The 20,000-nt window shown below is 35.9% G+C and overlaps 1 protein-coding gene and 1 long non-coding RNA gene across 2 annotated transcripts; both read left to right on the top strand.

The window, feature by feature from the left end:
- The first annotated feature begins 4,872 nt into the window (after positions 1-4,872).
- LOC115438160 (uncharacterized) lies at positions 4,873-10,504 on the top strand. The gene is made up of 4 exons (XR_003938037.1): positions 4,873-4,962; positions 8,482-8,605; positions 8,792-8,881; positions 10,437-10,504. It is a non-coding gene; the product is annotated as an uncharacterized LOC115438160 (long non-coding RNA).
- Positions 10,505-11,679: 1,175 nt separating this feature from the next.
- LOC115438157 (sodium/bile acid cotransporter 7-like) lies at positions 11,680-18,403 on the top strand. Its single transcript, XM_030161581.1, has 3 exons — positions 11,680-11,927; positions 14,639-14,721; positions 18,200-18,403. The coding sequence occupies exons 1-3, from the start codon at positions 11,828-11,830 to the stop codon at positions 18,386-18,388; spliced, it is 372 nt and encodes a 123-aa protein (XP_030017441.1). The 5' UTR covers positions 11,680-11,827; the 3' UTR covers positions 18,389-18,403.
- The last annotated feature ends 1,597 nt before the right edge of the window (positions 18,404-20,000 follow it).

The following is a 20,000-nucleotide window of genomic DNA, read 5'->3' as shown; positions in this document are numbered from 1 at the left end:
GAACAACCAAACCCATGAATATATAAGAGAACAGCTGTAGAATAACTGTCCACTGGAGTGAACACTGTCCATGAAAGGGTTCATAAAGTTTTTTGTTTTTTTTTTTAACAAAAAGTTGTTGTTTTTTTGGATATTATCTGAGTGAGTAATAACTGGTATTGTAGTTTGTTCAAATGTGAGAAAACATCCGATTAGCAGCATTAACCTCCTGAGACCCAGGAAAATTAAAATTTTAGCTTTTTTCCATTCAACAATTGTCTTGTTTGGAAACTGCATAATGCAACCGTTTGTTTTTTTTTTGTTTTTTTTTTTTCAGATACATTTTTTGAAATTCTTTTTATTTCTTTATTTTTTAATGGAATGTCCTTTACAATGGACAGCATTTTTTAAGTCAAACTGTCCAACTTTGGTCCCCTACAGAGGACACAAATGCACTGCTGGGTCTCAGGAGGATAAACATGTTTGTATTTCATAGTTTTCACACAGTATGTCAGTAAATACATGTTTCTGAGCTTCAAACATTAAACCAACGGTGTTCAGCTGAGTGGACATTTTTTTAACTTCATGAAAAATATGTTCACAAAAAAAAAAAAAAAAAAATCAATCACATTGTGTTTTTTTCCACGCCTAAAGAGGAATAAAAACACTCAGGAAAAAAAAAATCTTGATTCAGGTTCTGATAATTCATGCATGAAAGGGTTAAAATCCTTAATTATTAGGCTATTCTCCTAAAACAGCTTGCATGTTATGGACGTTATTTATTTTATTTATTTATTTCGAACATGCAAAGAAACAAAATAAAACGAAACGAAGCAAATTAAGACGAAAACCAAATAACATTTAAATGGACAGACTCTATCTTCAAACACATACAAGTCTGAGTTTAGCTGAAGGAGCAGAAGTATCTGTCAGATGTTCTTCTGGAACTGCTCTGGAATAAGGCACCACAGGGCTGGAGTCCTCCCCTGGTTGCCATGGTTACCACTGCTCCTTTATACTCAGGGTCAAATGCAGAGGACACATTTTCCCACTCAGATCAGTCCAGGGTAACGTCATACTGATGGAGGGGCAGTTTTAGAAGGGGGCTGAATTTGACTGTTTATACTTCGGGGGTGGGGTGGGGTGGGGTGGGGGCGGCATCCCCCCCTCATTTGCTGTAACATATCCTGGTCATACAGTCCTTTTTAACAGAGCACGGTTTGGTTAAATCTAATGTGACCTTTGTTTTCCTAGTGAAATCCAGTCTGTGGTGTTTTCTGTTTCAGCTGAGGACAAACAGATGGAAGGGGAGGCCATGTATCGACTGGGACTGGCCTATCAGAGCGCAGGAGACCACCACACCGCCAAACAGGTATGTGAGCATGTGCAAAAGGGATGGAACTGTCCTCCAACCCACTGAGAAGAACGGACCATGGACCAGCACCAACCTGGAAACACACAACCTCCAGAACACAGGTGTCAAACATGTCAAATCTGGCCCCCCAAAGGCTCCGGTCCGGCCCTGGGATCAATTTAACAAATGCAAAAATTACACTGAGGATATGAACAATCACAGACGTTCAAACTGTTCTAGGTCAATTCAACCTAAAGTGGTCAGACCAGTGAAATACTACCAGAATAACCTAGAAATAATGGAAACTGCTCTTTGTTTTAGTGTAAAAAAAAGTTACATTTCACAAAAAAGTTTACATTTACAGACTAACCTTTTAGAAAACATGTGAATAACCTGAAAAGTCTTAATACATGTACACTGTAAAAAAAAAAAAAAAAAACTTTTTTTTTTTTTTTGGATTTTTTAATGTTTAATAAAGAATATTTCCATGTATTAAAACAATCCAATTCCCTATAAATATATATATAAATAATTTTCAGTCAGACTCAGTTGTCCAATCCACTGATAAAAACTGTATTTGGACAGTTTATCAGTGCTTATACATGTTATACATTCACAAAATACATTAATTCAACAGTTTTGTTGTGAAACCTCCTGTAATTACACAAGATATTTGTCAATGAACAAACAAGTCTGGTTCAACTGACAGAACTAATACTTCTGTTACCGTTGTTATGGAAATGTTCAACTGATAACCCACACACAAAGAGGAGGAGAGAAAGTTAGAGTTAAAAGAAATAAATGCATTTATTGAGAAGTCAATCACAGAGAAACTCTGTAAGTGAAGTCTGATTAAACAAGAGAAAACTAAAGATTATATAGAACCAAATCCAACCCCCTCAAACTATGATGTCATTCCTTACGTACATCGTACCACTCCCATACTACTCCTTCTCTGCTCCGTGAAGAGGTCATGATGACCTCTTCACTCTAACCTTGCTTGGATCCTATCTGAAGTACAGGCGCCATCCTCTATCTACACATTCAGCCATCTAGGTGTTTGGGTTTTAACTCAAGGCAAGAAAGAACTCCATTCCTGGGTCGGGGAAGAGTGGTAAACATCACACATAATGACTAATGACTCAGCATTAAAAGAAGATGTACTAACAGTATTAAAGGTTATATTAAAAGTATAAAATATAAAGAGTATAAAATATGAAAAGTAATTTTTTCCACCACACCATTAATTGTCAGTAATTTTATCTGGTTTTATTATTTGTTTTACACTATTAAACTTTAAATTAACAGTTTAATCTCATGAATAGAAACAAAATATTTGTGAAATTAAGCAACATTTGCAAATGTATTTTAACTGTATTTTTCTGTGAAAAAAGAAAAAAATTCTTTTAAAAAATGTAATTTTTTTTTTTTGCTTATTCACAGTTGCAGTTTTTTCCTGTTCTTTTCCATTCGACATGTAAAATCACAGTCTGGTTTTGTCATTTCATTGATATTTTCCTGTATCTGAAAAATACAGGAAAAATCTGTCAAATAAACAGTGAAAATTCTGTTAAATTACAGATTTTTTTTTTAGTGTATGTGGGATTTTACTAATACTCTGCCTGTTACTAATGTTTGTGTATTTGCAGATCCGCTGTGACCTGTTCGTTGTGATTCACATGTATAAATGTAAACTAAGGCGTATATTGTTAACATTGCACTTTGAATTTTCAGGTTGTTCATATTTGTTCATGTTATGTTCAAGTACAGTTTGTGGATTCAAACATGTTCATTATGGAATTGTACTTTTTTCACTCAAAAGTTCTTCTCCTATTATTTCTGTTCTTTTCCTGGTTCAGCCCAGATTAGATCAGATTAGTCTGAATGTGGAACTGAACTCACAGGAGTTTGACAGACCTGCTCTAGAAGCTGAGTTAGCAATATGTCAAGGTCACTGATTCTATTTGTTATTGAAATAATACTAAATTTCAGTTTATGAAACTTATACAGACAGTCAAGTACAAAAATGAACTCAGTTTGTCCGCAGTGTTTCTAAAATTCTGTTCTTTGGGGGGATTCCAATGGAGACGCAGTGTGAACACTGTGTGTTAATGCACAGAAACTTTTACATCTGAAAATAGAAACAAATTATTGTGTCCACAGCCTCAGATTTACAGACTGAAATACTGAATGTGGTTTTGGGCTCTGACAGCAGTATGAAGTGGTTCAGCAGAAGAAAAAAAAAAACCTACACTGTAAAAAAAATCTGTAATTTAACAGAATTTCCACTGTTTATTTGACAGATTTTTCTGTATTTTTCAGATCCAGGAAAATATCAATGAAATGACAAAAGCAGACTGTGATTTTACATGTCAAATGGAAAAGAACAGGAAAAAAACTGCAACTGTGAAGAACCAGAAAATTTACATTTTTTAAAAGAATTGTTTTCTTTTTTCACAGAAAAATACGGTTCAAATACATTTGCAAATGTATCATACTTTCACAAATATTTCTTTTCTATTTAAAATGTTAATTTAAAGTTTAATACTGTAAATAAATAAATAAATAAATAAAACCAGATAAAATTACTGACAGTTAACGGTAACAGAAGTATTAGTTCTGTCAGTTGAACCAGACTTGTTTGTTCATTGACAAATATCTTGTGTAATTACAGGAGGTTTCACAACGAAACTGTTGAATAAATGTATTTTTGTGAATGTATAACATGTATAAGCACTGATAAACTGTCCAAATACAGTTTTTATCAGTGGATTGGACAACTGAGTCTCACTGAAAATTATTACCTCCACCAAGGAGGTTCTGTTTTTGCCAGGGTTTGTTTATTTGTCTGTTTGTCTGTCCTCAAAAAGTTATGGACAGATTTGGATGAAATTTTCAGGGTTTGTTGGAAATGGGATAAGGAAGAAATGATAAAATTTTGGTGGTGATCGGGGGTGGGGGGGCCCAGGGGGGTCCCATTTCCAACAAACCCTGAAAATTTCATCAAAATCTGTCCATAACTTTTTGAGTTATGTTGCACACTAACGGACAGACAGACAAACAAACAAACAAACCCTGGCAAAAACATAACCTCCTTGGTGTGGGGGGGGCCCACAGGGGGGGCCACTGATCAGCCTTGGCGGAGGTCTGCGCTCTCCGAGTGCTTCTAGTTTATATATATATTTATAGGGAATTGGATTGTTTTAATACATGTAAATATTCTTTATTAAACATTAAAAAGTCAAAAAAAATATGCAAAATCTCATGTAAAGTTAGGGCAAAAAACTGTATTTGAATTATGGAAAATTACTGTATTTTTATCAGATGGTTATTTTCTCTTATTTAACAGTATTTTTTCGGTGCCCCAGCTGAAGGAATAATACTGTTTTTTTACTGTTTTTTTTTGTTTGTTTGTTTTTTTACAGTGTATGATCTCCTCACTTTTGCTCTGACAGCATGAAGTCATGTTTCTACCATGTGTGTACATGTGTGTGTACATGTGTGTACATGTGTGTACATGTGTGTGTTTGTGTCCAGTACTTGAAGGCCTACACACAGGTGTGCTCAGCTCTGCAGGATGGACCAGGCCTGGCTCTGGCCTACACAGCTGTGTCTAAGTCCTTCCAGAGGTAGGACCTCAGGCTTCTGCTTTGGGGGGGGGTGTCTGTGGTGTTACTGGTTATGTATGTGTGGACCTACGCTGCTTTCGACCTCCGTGACTCTTACTACAGTGTTTGTCAAATGGTGGCGGTTGACGTGTGTTTTTAGGCCAGCAGAGGAGGCCTTGCAGGCCCTGAAGGACCACCACTGGAAGAAGTCCAGGGGGAACTAGAAATAGACTGAACAAGTTTTCATGGACTGAAGACAACATAAACAATGAGACTTCATACTGAAATATAAAACACAATAAATACATTCATATACTCAAACTGACACTTCTGACCTTATTTCATTTCAATAGTTTCAAAAACTCAGAGCCCCCCCCCCCAAGCTTTGGTAACATTTTAAGAACAATTCTATTTCATATTATTCAAGATGAGTTTATTTGAATAATTCAGTAATTCTGTTTTGTTGTTGAGGAAAGGTTCATTTATTCGTTTATTTTTCTTATCCATGAAAGAGGGCACTTTTAATTTATATTTTGACAAATTTACTCATACAGGTTTGTTCTATTTCATATATTATAGTTCAATATATGTAGTTTGTTTACAAAGTACAAAGGACTTGGATATAAAATGTATTTCAGGGGGTAGTCCACTGTAAAAAGTTGAAGAACCTCTGGACTACTAGATAAGTGTCACTGCAGAGCAAGGTTCTAACAGTTCTGGATTCTTCATTCTAGTTTAGTTTGATTTAGTTTGGACTTTTTTTTCTCTAATTCAGTTCATTTTAATTCATTTTTAGAGCAGGTTGGATAGTTTTTATTAGTTTTCGTTATTTTCTAAATGCTTAGTTTTAGTTTAGTTGTAGTTTAGTTTAGTTTTAGTTTAACTTGGTTTTAGTTTTAGTTTAGTTTAGTTTTAGTTTAGTTTAGTTTAACTTGGTTTTAGTTTAGTTTAGTTTTAGTTTAGTTTAGTTTAGTTTAGTTTAGTTTAGTTTAGTTTTAGTTCAGTTTAGTTTAGTTTAGTTTTAGTTTAATTTAGTTTAGTTTAGTTTTAGTTTTAGTTTAGTTTAGTTTTAGTTTAACTTGGTTTTAGTTTAGTTTAGTTTTAGTTTAAGTTTAGTTTAGTTTAACTTGGTTTTAGTTTAGTTTAGTTTAGTTTAGTTTAGTTTAGTTTAGTTTAGTTTTAGTTCAGTTTAGTTTAGTTTTAGTTTAATTTAGTTTAGTTTAGTTTTAGTTTAGTTTAGTTTTAGTTTAACTTGGTTTTAGTTTAGCTTAGTTTTAGTTCAGTTTCAGTTTAGTTTAGTTTTAGTTTAATTTAATTTAGTTGTAGTTTAGTTGTAGTTCAGTTGTAGTTTAGTTGTAGTTCAGTTGTAGTTTAGCTGTAGTTCAGTTGTAGTTCAGTTGTAGTTCAGTTGTAGTTTAGTCGTAGTTTAGTCATAGTTCAGTTGTAGTTTAGTTGTAGTTCAGTTGTAGTTCAGTTGTAGTTTAGTTGTAGTTCAGTTGTAGTTTAGCTGTAGTTCAGTTGTAGTTCAGTTGTAGTTCAGTTGTAGTTCAGTTGTAGTTCAGTCGTAGTTTAGTCGTAGTTTAGTCGTAGTTCAGTTGTAGTTCAGTTGTAGCTTAGTTGTAGTTTAGTTGTAGTTTAGTTGTAGTTCAGTTGTAGTTTAGTTGTAGTTCAGTTGTAGTTCAGTTGTAGTTTAGTTGTAGTTCAGTTGTAGTTCAGTTGTAGTTTAGTTGTAGTTCAGTTGTAGTTCAGTTGTAGTTTAGTTGTAGTTCAGTTGTAGTTCAGTTGTAGTTCAGTTGTAGTTCAGATTTAGTTCAGTTGTAGTTCAGTTGTAGTTCAGTTATAGTTCAGTTGTAGTTTACTTGTAGTTCAGCTGTAGTTCAGTTGTAGTTCAGTTGTAGTTCAGTTGTAGTTTAGTTGTAGTTCAGTTGTAGTTCAGTTGTAGTTCAGATTTAGTTTAGTTGTAGTTCAGTTGTAGTTCAGTTGTAGTTCAGTTGTAGTTCAGTTATAGTTCAGTTGTAGTTTACTTGTAGTTCAGTTGTAGTTCAGTTGTAGTTCAGTTGTAGTTCAGTTGTAGTTCAGTTGTAGTTTAGTTGTAGTTCAGTTGTAGTTCAGTTGTAGTTCAGTTGTAGTTCAGTTGTAGTTTAGTTGTAGTTCAGTTGTAGTTCAGTTGTAGTTTAGTTGTAGTTCAGTTGTAGTTCAGTTGTAGTTCAGTTGTAGTTTAGTTGTAGTTCAGTTGTAGTTCAGTTGTAGTTCAGTTGTAGTTCAGTTGTAGTTTAGTTGTAGTTCAGTTGTAGTTCAGTTGTAGTTTAGTTGTAGTTCAGTTGTAGTTCAGTTGTAGTTTAGTTGTAGTTCAGTTGTAGTTTAGTTGTAGTTCAGTTGTAGTTCAGTTGTAGTTTAGTTGTAGTTCAGTTGTAGTTCAGTTGTAGTTTAGTTGTAGTTCAGTTGTAGTTCAGTTGTAGTTTAGTTGTAGTTCAGTTGTAGTTCAGTTGTAGTTCAGTTGTAGTTCAGTTGTAGTTTAGTTGTAGTTCAGTTGTAGTTTAGTTGTAGTTCAGTTGTAGTTCAGTTGTAGTTTAGTTGTAGTTCAGTTGTAGTTCAGTTGTAGTTCAGTTGTAGTTCAGTTGTAGTTCAGTGGTCTCTTTTCTCTTCTTCTCTGTGCTCCTATTCAAATCAATCCCAGACAGGACTCTGCTGCTTTAGTCTCCATGTTTCCAGGTAGAGTGGGGACCAGAAGACGACTGGAAACCACAAGTGAACACAAGTGACGGAGCAAAAAGTGTCGTATGGAGACAGCACAGAAAACTGAGAGAGACAAAGAAATCCATTGAACATCAATCTGACATTGACAAAGACCAAAACCAAGGGAATTGGATCCAGAATTTGTATCTGTTTTAGTTAGTTTAGTAAACACACAATACAGTTTCAGTTAGTTATGGTTTTTTCTTTTAATTCTAGTTTTTATTTATTTCAGTTAATGAAAATGTTTTAACCATTCTAGTTTTGGTCATTTCATTAGTTTCGTTAACGATAATAACCTTGGTACTTAGGAGATACTTCATGTGAGGACTGGTTTCTGAAAGATGAAAGCTGTTGTTAATGCTTTTGACAGTAAAAAGACTCTCAGGAGAAAATGGTTCAAGTCTGAAGCACCCACAGCAGAAGAATGGGTGGACATGGTACAGGACATTTACACTCTGGAGAAGTGGACATCTGGTTTTAAGGGTCAAAAGGAATCTTTTTTCACTATTTGGTCAAAATGGACAAAGGATGTTAAATTTGTAATGGATGTGAAGTGACCACATGGGTGATGTGAAAACATTTACATGACATTCATTTGTGTTGAAGTTCTTGTAAACATACACACCTGAACACATGCAATGACAACAGCTCAGATAAGGACATATGTTTAACATATATCCTGACAATTCTAGTTTTGGTCATTTGGTTAGTTTTCGTTTACGATAATAACCTTGCTACAGATGTTTGTTTTGTGTGTGTGTGTGTGTGTGTGTGTGTGTGTGTGTGTGTGTGTGTGTGTGTCAGTCAGGGGAAAACAGATGAGTCGATCCAGTGTCTGCAGACGTTAAAGGACATCTGCTTCAGGAACAGCATGCCGCTCATCCTGTTGGACGTCTGCATGTGTCTGGGTGATATCTACTACAGCAGGGTACGAACACAGAGAGCAAAACAAAGAGTGAAAAGGCTGCAGTCTTCTTCTGCCTGTGTCCATGAGTTTGTGGTGCACCTTCCGCACTAACAAGTGCATTTGACTGAATCCAAACCCGAAGGCTGACAGCCTCTTTGTGCAGCGCTCCCTTCAGCTCATCCAGTCTGTGTCCTTGTGTTTGTGTAGAATCAGTTGGAACAGGCTGTGGAACACTACCTACAGAGTTATCAGATAGTCACTGAACTGAGACACACTGAACTCATGCACAAAACACAGGTACGTATGGTCACGTCTGTGTGCACTGTAAAAAAAATCTGTCATTTAACAGAATTTTCACTGTTTATTTGATAGATTTTTCCTGTATTTTTCAGATCCAGGAAAATATCAATGAACTGACAAAAAACAGACTGTGATTTTACATGTCAAATGGAAAAGAACAGGAAAAAACTAGAACTGTGAAGAACCAGAAAATTTACATTTTTTTAAAAGAACCTTTTCTTTTTTTACAGAAAAATACAGTTCAAATACATTTGCAAATGGATCGTAATTTCACAAATATTTCTTTTCTATTTATGAGATTAAACTGTTAATTTTAAGTTTAATACTGTAAAAAAAAAAATAAAACCAGATAAAATTACTGACAGTTAACAGTAACAGAAGTATTAGTTCTGTCAGTTGAACCAGACTTGTTTGTTCATTGACAAATATCTTGTGTAATTACAGGAGGTTTCACAACAAAACTGTTGAATAAATGTATTTTTGTGAATGTATAACATGTATAACAGTGGTTCTTAACCTGGGTTCGATCGAACCCTAGGGGTTCGGTGAGTCAGTCTCAGGGGTTCGGCGGAGGTCAAGACACACACTCGACAACGGCAGAAGTCACACTGATTTGCAGTAAATATTCATTATTATTGTAGCCTGATGGAAATTAGGTGATGGGTGTGTGTTAAAATGTTCAAAATGATAAATAGCATAAATACAATAAGTTCATTATTGGAATACATAAGGTTAAAAATTAAAACCATTTCAGTGTGGTAGTATTAAAAAAGGTCATGTCTTTGTGAAAAGGTATGGAATTTGTTGTGAGTTCATGCACTGTATTGGTTTTGTTCTTTGAACACAGTGATGTTAATGCACGATTCATTTTGTGCACCAGTAAAACATATACCTGTGTCTTGAATTTGAAAAAAATCATATTTTATTTTTTAATAAAGAAGGGTTCGGTGAATGCGCATATGAAACTGGTGGGGTTCAGTACCTCCAACAAGGTTAAGAACCACTGATGTATAAGCACTGATAAACTGTCCAAATACAGTTTTTATCAGTGGATTGGACAACTGAGTCTCACTGAAAATTATTTATATATATATTTATAGGGAATTGGATTGTTTTAATATATGTAAATATTCTTTATTAAACATTAAAAAGTCAAAAAATATGCAAAATCTCATATAAAGTTAGGGGAAGAAACTGTATTTAAATTATGGAAAATTACCATATTTTTATCAGATGGTTATTTTCTGTTATTGAACAGTATTATTATTTAACGTTTTTTTGGGTTGTTTTTTTTTTTTTTACAGTGTATCACAACTCTGTGGATAAGTGAGTGCATCCCTTCTCAGATGCATTTTTCATTTGAAGGTTTTTATGCAGTCCTCACCTTTGCTGTTGCTTGTCAGTTTATACTGATTCCAGGTCAAGAAGACATTTATCTGAGGAGAGACGTGTGGTTTACTGAATGTTTTGAAGTCATCTGACAGGAAAACATGGCCCTTCTTCAGTGACTCACTGCCTTCTCTTCTCTTCCTGGTGTGTGGGACTCTCTCAGGTGTTAGTGGGAATCGCTCGTGCTCGCCTCCTGATCCCAGAGTTCAGCACTAACGTACTGTCGACCTCACCCAGCGCTGTGCAGCAGCTGATGACCTGGAAGGAGACCAGACAATGGAAGGGTCCATGTGCACACCCTGAAGAACACACAGCAGACGCACAACACTGGCTCCAACCCTGATGAAAATACAAATATATACCCAGCATGGCTGTTTTTACTGCGAAAACCCATTAAATGTTAAGGGACGTCCATTCCATCTAAATAAAAAGATTTCCTCCTACACTGTAAACCCAGACTGTGTTTTTACTAAAATGCTTAATTCCAATGTCCTTAAATGATTTCAGTTTGATTCCATTTCTATAAAATGTTCAGTCTATTCTACTCATTTGTAGACATAGTGGAAAGTATGAAACAGTTTCAGCTGAATGATTTAAATCCCTCAGTTTTAGTCCTGACCACACCTTTGTATCTGTGCAGTGCATTGTGGGTATTGTTCATGATGATTTTTTTCTTTTTTTTTCATAAATGTCAAATATAGATGCTTATAATGCTTTTCCGAGCATAACAAAGGAAGTACATGACAGTGTTAATTCAGCACTATTCCACAGTTGAATCCCACTGCTTTGCTCTAATACAAAACGAAAAACTCACAATATAAAAGTTTTATTTACACACCTTTAGCACTGTTCCACAGTTGAATCCCTTTAAAAGAAATGCACCTTCTTTAAACTTCTTTTTTGTAGCTTTTTCTAACACAAATTCACATCCATCTTTCAACTCTTATTCACTTTCAGATGCTATAAAAAACAACCTTTTGCACACAATCTGGTAGGTTTTTTTTTTTTGTTTTTTTTTTTTTTTGCTTAAACATGATTTGCATTATTCTATAATAAATCAAATCTGTAAACTTCAAATCATGAGAATTTAAAAATAATGGATTAGTATGATCATAATATCCCACTTTATTTATGACACCTATGGCTCGTTTTTGTTGTAAAACAGTTTTATCAGTTGTGGTTTTAAAAGCAGATCTCCATAAAAGTTAATAAGGAAGTCTCAGTGAGCAGTAAGCTAAATATAAACCTTGGGATTTGGAATGTCTTTTTCTTTTTTTGTGTTTTTCTCCTTTTTTTCCTCTCCTTTTTCAGTGTACAGTGTGTTGTTGTTGTCCATACTGCCTTTACGGTAATGTACATGTAGTTGCGGCACTTTTCCACTCTTTACGGCCCGGCGGTTGCCCACGTGTCCGGAAGTGGCTCTGCTTCGGTTCTTGTGTTTTCAGGCTGAAAATCCGACACTGAGGAGCCGAAGAGTTGTCAAACTTCGGTCCGGCTGGTGTGAGTGGACCTGGGGGGGGTTGACCCGGTTCAGCCCGGGTCTGGGCCTGGACCATGGGCCTGCTGGCACGGATCCGGAAGGAATGGTTCATTATCGGGATAGTCCTGGTCATCTTATCGGCCAAAGTCCAGCCGAGCTTCGGTGTCAAAGGAGGTGAGAGGGTCCGAGTTAGGAATCACTCTGAAGCATTTTATTTTATTTTATTTATTTGACCAGGTCACACCCTACAGTTTAATCGGTTTACTTTAGTCATGTGTTGAACACAGTTTGCTTTAGTTTCATGTATAGTAGTTTTAACAACACTCACATCACACAGATTAAAGCAGGACATTTTCCAGTCCATAAACTCCTCTGCACACATCAGCTCTGCAGTATTTCTCCAGTTCCAGAGTCATGTGTTAGACAGAACCACAGTGTGGAGTTTGGCTCATCAGTTCAGTCCATCACCTCCATACTCCTGGTGTGTTCTGACTGTGGGAACAATAACAGGATCAGTTAGAAAGGACATTTTTGTGCCGAAAGAGACGAAAAGTGTAGATGTTGAAAATGAAATGTCAATAAATGGTTATGTTTGTTTGACTGAAGAGAATCTGTAAATTTCATACTTTTGTGAATGGGAATATAAACTGTGTGTGTGTGTGTGTGTGTGTGAGAGTGTGTGTGTGTGTCAGTTTAAGGACACGTTGCACTCAGATGAAAACACACCATCACGCCCCACAGCGGATGCCATTATTTAATGATGCGCGATCCCGTGTGCGCGCTCACAAATACTATGCCACCGGTTAGTTTAGTTACAGACTGAAATGAGAACAGCTGTTACCCACCTGTGTGTAATCAGATTAGGACTAAAGGAGGAGAAGTTCACTACATTTAAAGTGGAAGGTGTGTAATGATAAGACTGTTGTGGTTGTAGTGTCAGAGTTCAAACCAGTTTATGACCTTAAACTGATAAATGCACTCAGATAAACTGAAGCAGCTCCTTCATATCTGACCTGCTAGATTAGATAAACCTGTTCTGCTACTGTTCGGATGATGCAGACTTCTACTGCTGCTCACACACAATAACAATTTATGTCACAGTTTCAACATTCTTCTGTCATACTGAAGTTTGTCCTGAATAATTCTAAACACCAGAAAACTTTGTGGTGGTCAGTGTTGGAAAAAGGAAGATCCGTACCCAAAATTTTAATTAGTAGGGCTGTTAGAAAATATCGGTTCTACAATATATCGCGATATTTCATTTCACAATACTGTATCAATATTAAAAAGTACTGTATGAATATTTTTAGGGATTTATTCAAATGCAGATATTGTGGAGGTTCATTTGTGTTTTTTTGTTTTTCTTTATTGTTTCTATCTTATTTCTTATTATTTAACACTGTTTTATTCAATAGTGTTTATTTGAATCCTCCTAAAAGCATTTTTTTTCTGTGTGAGAGGCAGATGTTGGTTCCTTTGTTTGGATTGAACTCAAATCCTGTTCTGATGTTAGTTGTGAACTAATAGAATCTGAACATTTGAACAGGATCTGAAACTGGAATGTCTGGAAAACAGAATTTCAGTTTGAACACAGTTTGAACATTTGCTGATAGAACATTAGATCCTGTTGGGATCAAATACAAATGTGTTTAGGATTTGTGCAAATTTATGGTATAATTAAATTTTTCCAGGAAATAATCATTTTAAAAAATTGCCTTTTTAACAGTATCATTATATATCATGATATATCATATCATAATCCTAGTATTGTGATTTGAATCATATCACCAGATTCTTGCCCATGCACAGCCCTAGTTTAGGACATTGTTGATTGTGTTTAGAGTGAGAAACAGACTTTTGCAAATTTGCAGAGATTATTAGTTTTAGTATGACAGGATGAAGAACATAGAAGGAGGTTTAATTTGAAACAGCAAAGGGTTTGAACTAATGTAAAGAAAATGCGTATTTGTGTTGTGGGTGTCAGAATGTGGAATTCTGTGGCAGTGGAAGAGAAGAACCGTACAAATATTTTTCAGTTTAAGAGGATGTATAAGGAAAGAACAGAGAAGCTTTATAAAAGCATGAAATGAAAGAATTTAACTTATGGATTTTGGATTTGTTCATTTGCATTGACTGTAGAGCTGTGTATCGGCAAAAATCTGGCGATACGATAAAAATCACAATATTAGGATCACGATATGATATGTCAGGATACTGTTAAAAAGACAATTTTTTGTTTGCTTCATTTTTTTAATGATTATTTCTTTGAATAAGTGAATTACACGATAAATCTGCACAAATACTAAACACATTTGTATTTGATCCCAACAGGATCTAATGTTCTGTCACCAAATGTTCCAACTGTGTTCAAACTGAAATTCTGTTTTACAGACATTCCAGTTTCAGATCGTGTTCAAATGTTCAGATTCTATTAGTTCACAACTAACATCAGAACAGGATTTGAGTTCAATCCAACAAAGGAACCAACATTATTGAAGAAAAGAGTGTTAAAGAATAATAAAGAAAATGTAAACAAAAAACAACAATGAATCTCCACCATATCTGCATCTGAATAAATACCTAAAAATATCCATACAGTACTTTTTAATATCGATACAGTATTGTGAAATGAAATATTGCGATATATTGCAGAACTGATATTTTTGAACAGCCCTCATTGACTGTCATGTAAACAGTTTATTGTAATAACTGTAACGGTAACATATCTGATGGAAGCAGATGTTTGAAGGAAGGGACAGGTGTTAGAAGTGTTCTTCATTCTGCTCCTGTCCAATCATTTAGGTTGGAATGAATAAATAAAATGAAAATGAACTGAAAATGTGTTGTTCTCTTGTTCTTCCCTCTTCTCTCTCTCTCTCTCTCAGGTCCTCTTAAACCAGAGGTCACCATAGCGTACATCGCCGTCTCACTCATTTTCTTCAACAGTGGCCTGTCATTAAAAACAGAGGTACAAGCGCTCATACTCTGAATTGACTTTGTGATGAATGTAGTACACTGGCAGAGGCAGTGAATTCTGCTCCAGTCTGTTAGAGGGACAGAATGAATGTGGGTTTCACATCCAGACTGGAGCCAGACCTGTTCAGACTGTTTCTGTTCCTGACTCCAGCTGCAGTGTGTGTGCACAGTAGTCCCATCACAGGTCCTGTAATGTACGAGGGAAATGAACTGAACATGTTCTCATCTGACACACACTGAGCACAGACATCCACCAATCACAAGCCTTCTGTATCAGTTTGCTGAAACAGACCACGCCCCCTGCACATGGAGTGAGTCACTGGTAACAACAATGAAAAAACAAAAGAGCGACGAACAAAAGAAAATCACTGAAAACAGACTTGGGGCCAAAAACAAAAGCAATCTGGAATGTCTGGAAATATTTCAGCTACAGAAGGATGAGATTAAAACATGTGGGGCGGCCATGGTTCAGATGGTAGAGGGGGTCGTCCAATAACCGAAGGGTTGGCGGTTCGAATCCCGCTCAGTCCATGTGCTGTTGTGTCCTTGGGCAAGACACGTCCCCCTCCTTGCCTCCAGTGCTGCTGCTCACACTGGAGTATGAATGTGTGTGAATGTTCAGAGGTGGAAGGGGCCCCAGGACAGCTGTGGATACAGATGGAGTTTACCTCCACCAGAGGGAGGATGTGAGAGTGGATGAAGAATGGATCCACTGTACGCACTTTGACTATGTGTTCACAGAAAAGCACTATAGAAATCTAATCCATTATTATTATTAGGGCTGGGCAAGTTAACGTGTTATTACTGCGTTAACGCATTCATTAAATAATGCCGACAATTGTTTTTTTTTCATCTCCCGTTAATGCCGTTCTGCCTTTCAAGCAAGTCTTAGTTCATTTATACATACAGACTCATGCTTTTATTTTGGCGCTCCACACGCACCATGCGCTGGTGTAGCTGAGAGGAGAAAACTGTCCGAGTAATGCGGAATCAAACTGTGTGGAACTCCTGCAGTTCAACGCCTGTATGTATCAATCATTCTGTTGTTTCTAAATAATTTCACATGCAAACGTGCCGTTAGAAACATGTTTATGACGTTATTTTGGATGTGTTTATTACAATGTGTTATTGACATGTTTACGCTAATTCGTTTATGCTAGCAGTAGCAGATGGGTTGCTAATTCTTTATACAGGCTCATGCTAAGTTTATGTAAATTCATTGGTTGTGTTTAATATGCCAGCCTTTGAACTGACTTGTACTTATTTATGATGTGATTGTTGTATTAGCAGTCAATTTGTGTTTAGAATAATTACAGCTATGCATTCTCTGTGAATATGCATATCATTAATAGACATAGCTAATTGATTTATTTTGTCTTTATTTTATAGTTCCACTTTGTCAATCTGCATGATGTCAAGTATGTACATTAAAGCTGCAGACTTCAGAGCACAGATCTGGCATCGACAGTTCAGAGTTTAGCTCGCTGTCTAGCTCAGACTAAGTACAGACGTCTTAGCGAGGACAGTACAATTCTAACTCCTATTCTTCTGCTTGTGTGCATGTAGCAATTAGCTGCAGATAGACAACAGGTTTAACAAGAAAAGACGGACTACCAAAACTTGTGTCCAAATCTGTTCCTGTAGACTCACTGTAAAACTGACGCATACAAACAAAATATGTCTGAGTTCTGTTCACTGCCTTAGTACATTTACATGGCATTATACATTTAAATGAATGGGAAAAGATCACTAGTTCGATGCTAACTTGAATGGGAAAATCCATAGACATGCTAACGATTAGCATTTACAGAGTAATTTAAGATTTACAACGTCTTTTTATCCAACAACAAAAGTTCACATCAGAGATATTTGATACTATTCATTCTGACAACAACTGAACAGAAAATACTCACAGACAAACGTTTACCTGTCCGTACAAACAGAGTGAAAGAAACGTGTCTGTTAGTTCCTTCTTATGTCTGAACTGACTACAGGAACACCAAAAGGACAAAACATACGTTAGTGCAATTTATTCCCACCACTAGAAGGCCCCCTTTGTTTACTTTGAACAACTGAACATCACATATTATTGTTCTTATTAGTATTAGTACTGATTAGTGGGACTAAGACTCCTGTCAATCACTCACAAGCGGAAATAAACATGTGTGGACATAAACATGTGTAACAGTAGCGGTCTGTTCCATGGACATTTTCATTTGAAATGTCTTCAGATGGTGGGGGGGAGAAGGACACAGGTGTTTGGAAGCCCTGACATGTGCAGTTATTTTTATCAGCGAAGTACTGCAGTCTGAAATATCACTGAAAGGAAATACACACTGTTGATGCCAGCAACCCCCTCCCCCCAAATATAACTATGCGATTAATCGTGATTAATCGCAGAAATCCACGCAATTAATTGTGATTAAAAATTTTAATTACTGCCCACCACTAATTATTATTATTATTACTGTGACACTACAGAAGCATTATGTGGCGTCACAGTGAATATCTCCTGGAATCAACCCAAAGTTGGTGCAGTCAAATATTGCACGTATGACTTTTTTTTGGGGTGGGCAGTGTATTTCTGATTGAACCTGACTAAAGCTTCTGACTGGAGCACTGTAATGTCTTCAGTTTGTATATTTCATTAGGGATGTAACGATTACCAGTATAACAATAAACGGCGGTAAAATCGCAGACGGTTAGTATTAGTGTTTAAATTCTAATTCTCATGATAACTGTGTTTGATTACTGCACTTTTAGGGGAAAAAAACCCTATGTAAAGATCTGCTTTTATGTCAGATATTTGAGTATAGTTTAATTTATTACAATTTTAATGTTCTATACCTAATATTTGGAACCAATATTCACTTTTAAAGTCTGTGAAAAGGTTCATTAAACATCTGTGTGTTATATATGCAATAAATTATATACATTTTTCAAATCGAATTTTATATTTTTTGTGTTTTTTTTTTTGGTCCTTTTGTGTTTTTATAGTAGGTTAAAGTGAAAAAATAATAGACAGATGAGATAGATGAAGTTGTGCTGAAAAAACAGATCCCAAACATGGGTATAGTAAACATTTGTTTCTATAGTATATAAAGGCCAAATCAAAAGGACTGAAAAACAGACAGAATAGACTCAGACCACTAAGGGTTAATATTTGAATGTTTCTGACACAGAAGGGACATTGGGACTATTATTTTATTTTATTTTTTTTGTTGTTGTTTTTTTTTTCCAACTTGGTTAAATTCTTTCAGTGTGTGTATCAGTACTGTTTGAACATTTTGAACACAATTCCAACAATACCGCAATAATAATAATAACTGTGATAATTTTGGTCACAATAACCGTGATATGAACTTTTCACATGGTTCCATCCCTAATTTCATGATGTGTGGGGTAAAATGCTGTTTCACTGACTGCAGGACTGTCCTTATTGAATGGTACCCTTTCTGTTGTGTCTACAGGAGCTGACCAGTGCGTTGTTCCACGTTCGGCTCCACTTCTTCGTCCAGTCCTTCACCTTGGTCTTCTTCCCTCTGGCCGTCTGGCTGCTGCTCAGAGTGCTGGCGCTGACCGCCATCGACCAATGGCTGCTCAAAGGGTACGAGTGTGTGAATGATGGTCTGTATTCATGTGTGTGTGCCTGTGAATGATGGTCTGTATTCATGTGTGTTCAGCTCTACCTGAGGAGCATAAAGACTCACATTCACTCTGACTACAGGCTGAACAGTGGAGGACTGTTCCACTGGTTTAAGGCAGTGGGACCGCTTTACTCTGAAAGGCTCATTTTTCTGGGAAGTGTTTGAAATATTTGACATTTCAGAAGCAAAACGTAGTCATTAACCCTTCACCTCCTCAGACCCAGCTCTGGGTTTACTGTTCTGTGGACAAGAGTTTCACAACTTTATACAAAAAAAAAGAAAAGAAAACTGTCCACCACAAAGGACATTCCATAAAAATTATAAAAACTGCATCTGAAAAAACTGTTGCATCATGATGTTTCTAACATAGGCAGTTATTTAATGAAAAACAACAAAAGCTGGTACTGTGCTGACATCTCCTGGATCTGAGGAGGATACAGACCCAAACGTCCTCCTTTAACCTAAACCACTTACTGCAAATAATTAACCATATCCAAAAAAACAAAACAGCTGCGATGGTAATTAGTATTGATGCGGAAAAGGCTTTCGACTCGGTAAGTTGGAGTTTCCTCTACCGAGTCCTATACAGATTTGGCCTGCATGAAACAATAATTAAAACAATACAAGCATTATATAATAAACCTACTGCTAGAGTCAAAATAAATGGTGGCTTGTCAAATAGTTTTACTTTAGAGAGAGGCACAAGGCAAGGCTGTACATGCTCGCCATTATTATTTGCACTATACCTAGAACCATTTAATCAATATATAAGACAAAACAAAGAAATAATAGGTATTAATATTCAGGGAGAAGAGCATAAATTGGCCTGCTACGCAGACGATATTTTGATCTTCTTGAGTCAACCAACAAACTGCCTACCTAAATTAATGCATTCATTTGATTACTTTGGTCACCTATCAGGATACAAAATTAATATAAACAAAACACAAGTACTCACATATAATTACAACCCAGTAGATGAAATTAAGAATAAATATCATCTAGCATGGCAAACGGAACATTTTAAATATCTGGGGGTTATCATTCCGAAGGATCTTACAGTACTATATCAACACAACTATATACCGATAGAAAAAAAAATTAAAGATGATATTTCAAGATGGAATCTAGTTCCAAGTTTAAGTTTTAGCTCAAGAATAGACTCGATTAAAATGAATATTTTACCCAAGTTATTATATCTATTCCAAACTCTTCCAATAGAAATAGGTCAAAAACACTTCAATGAATGGGATAAAATTCTCTCCAGATACATATGGCAAGGTAAAAGACCTCGAATTAGATTTAAAACCCTGCAATTGCCAAAAGCAAAAGGAGGATGGAGCCTTCCCTCCCTTAGAGACTATTACTGGGCAGCACAATTAAGATATATTATATGTTGGTGTAACCCTTCGTATGATGCTCAGTGGAAAAACATTGAAGAGGGTCTAACTCCTATTCCAATACAAGCCCTGATGGCTGACAGCAACTTACAAGATTTCATTAGAAGTATGGAAAATCCATGGATCAGGTTAACCTTAAAAATATGGAAAACAGTGATAACTGAATATAAATTAGAAAAAGATATCGTGATTCTTAAGTGGTGTGCATATGACACACAATTGCA

The sequence above is a fragment of the Sphaeramia orbicularis genome, chromosome 18 (assembly GCF_902148855.1).
Source record: "Sphaeramia orbicularis chromosome 18, fSphaOr1.1, whole genome shotgun sequence".
Classification (NCBI taxonomy): domain Eukaryota; kingdom Metazoa; phylum Chordata; class Actinopteri; order Kurtiformes; family Apogonidae; genus Sphaeramia; species Sphaeramia orbicularis.
The sequence above is the reverse complement of the archived record's forward strand: the minus strand, read 5'-3'. Positions and strand labels throughout refer to the sequence as shown.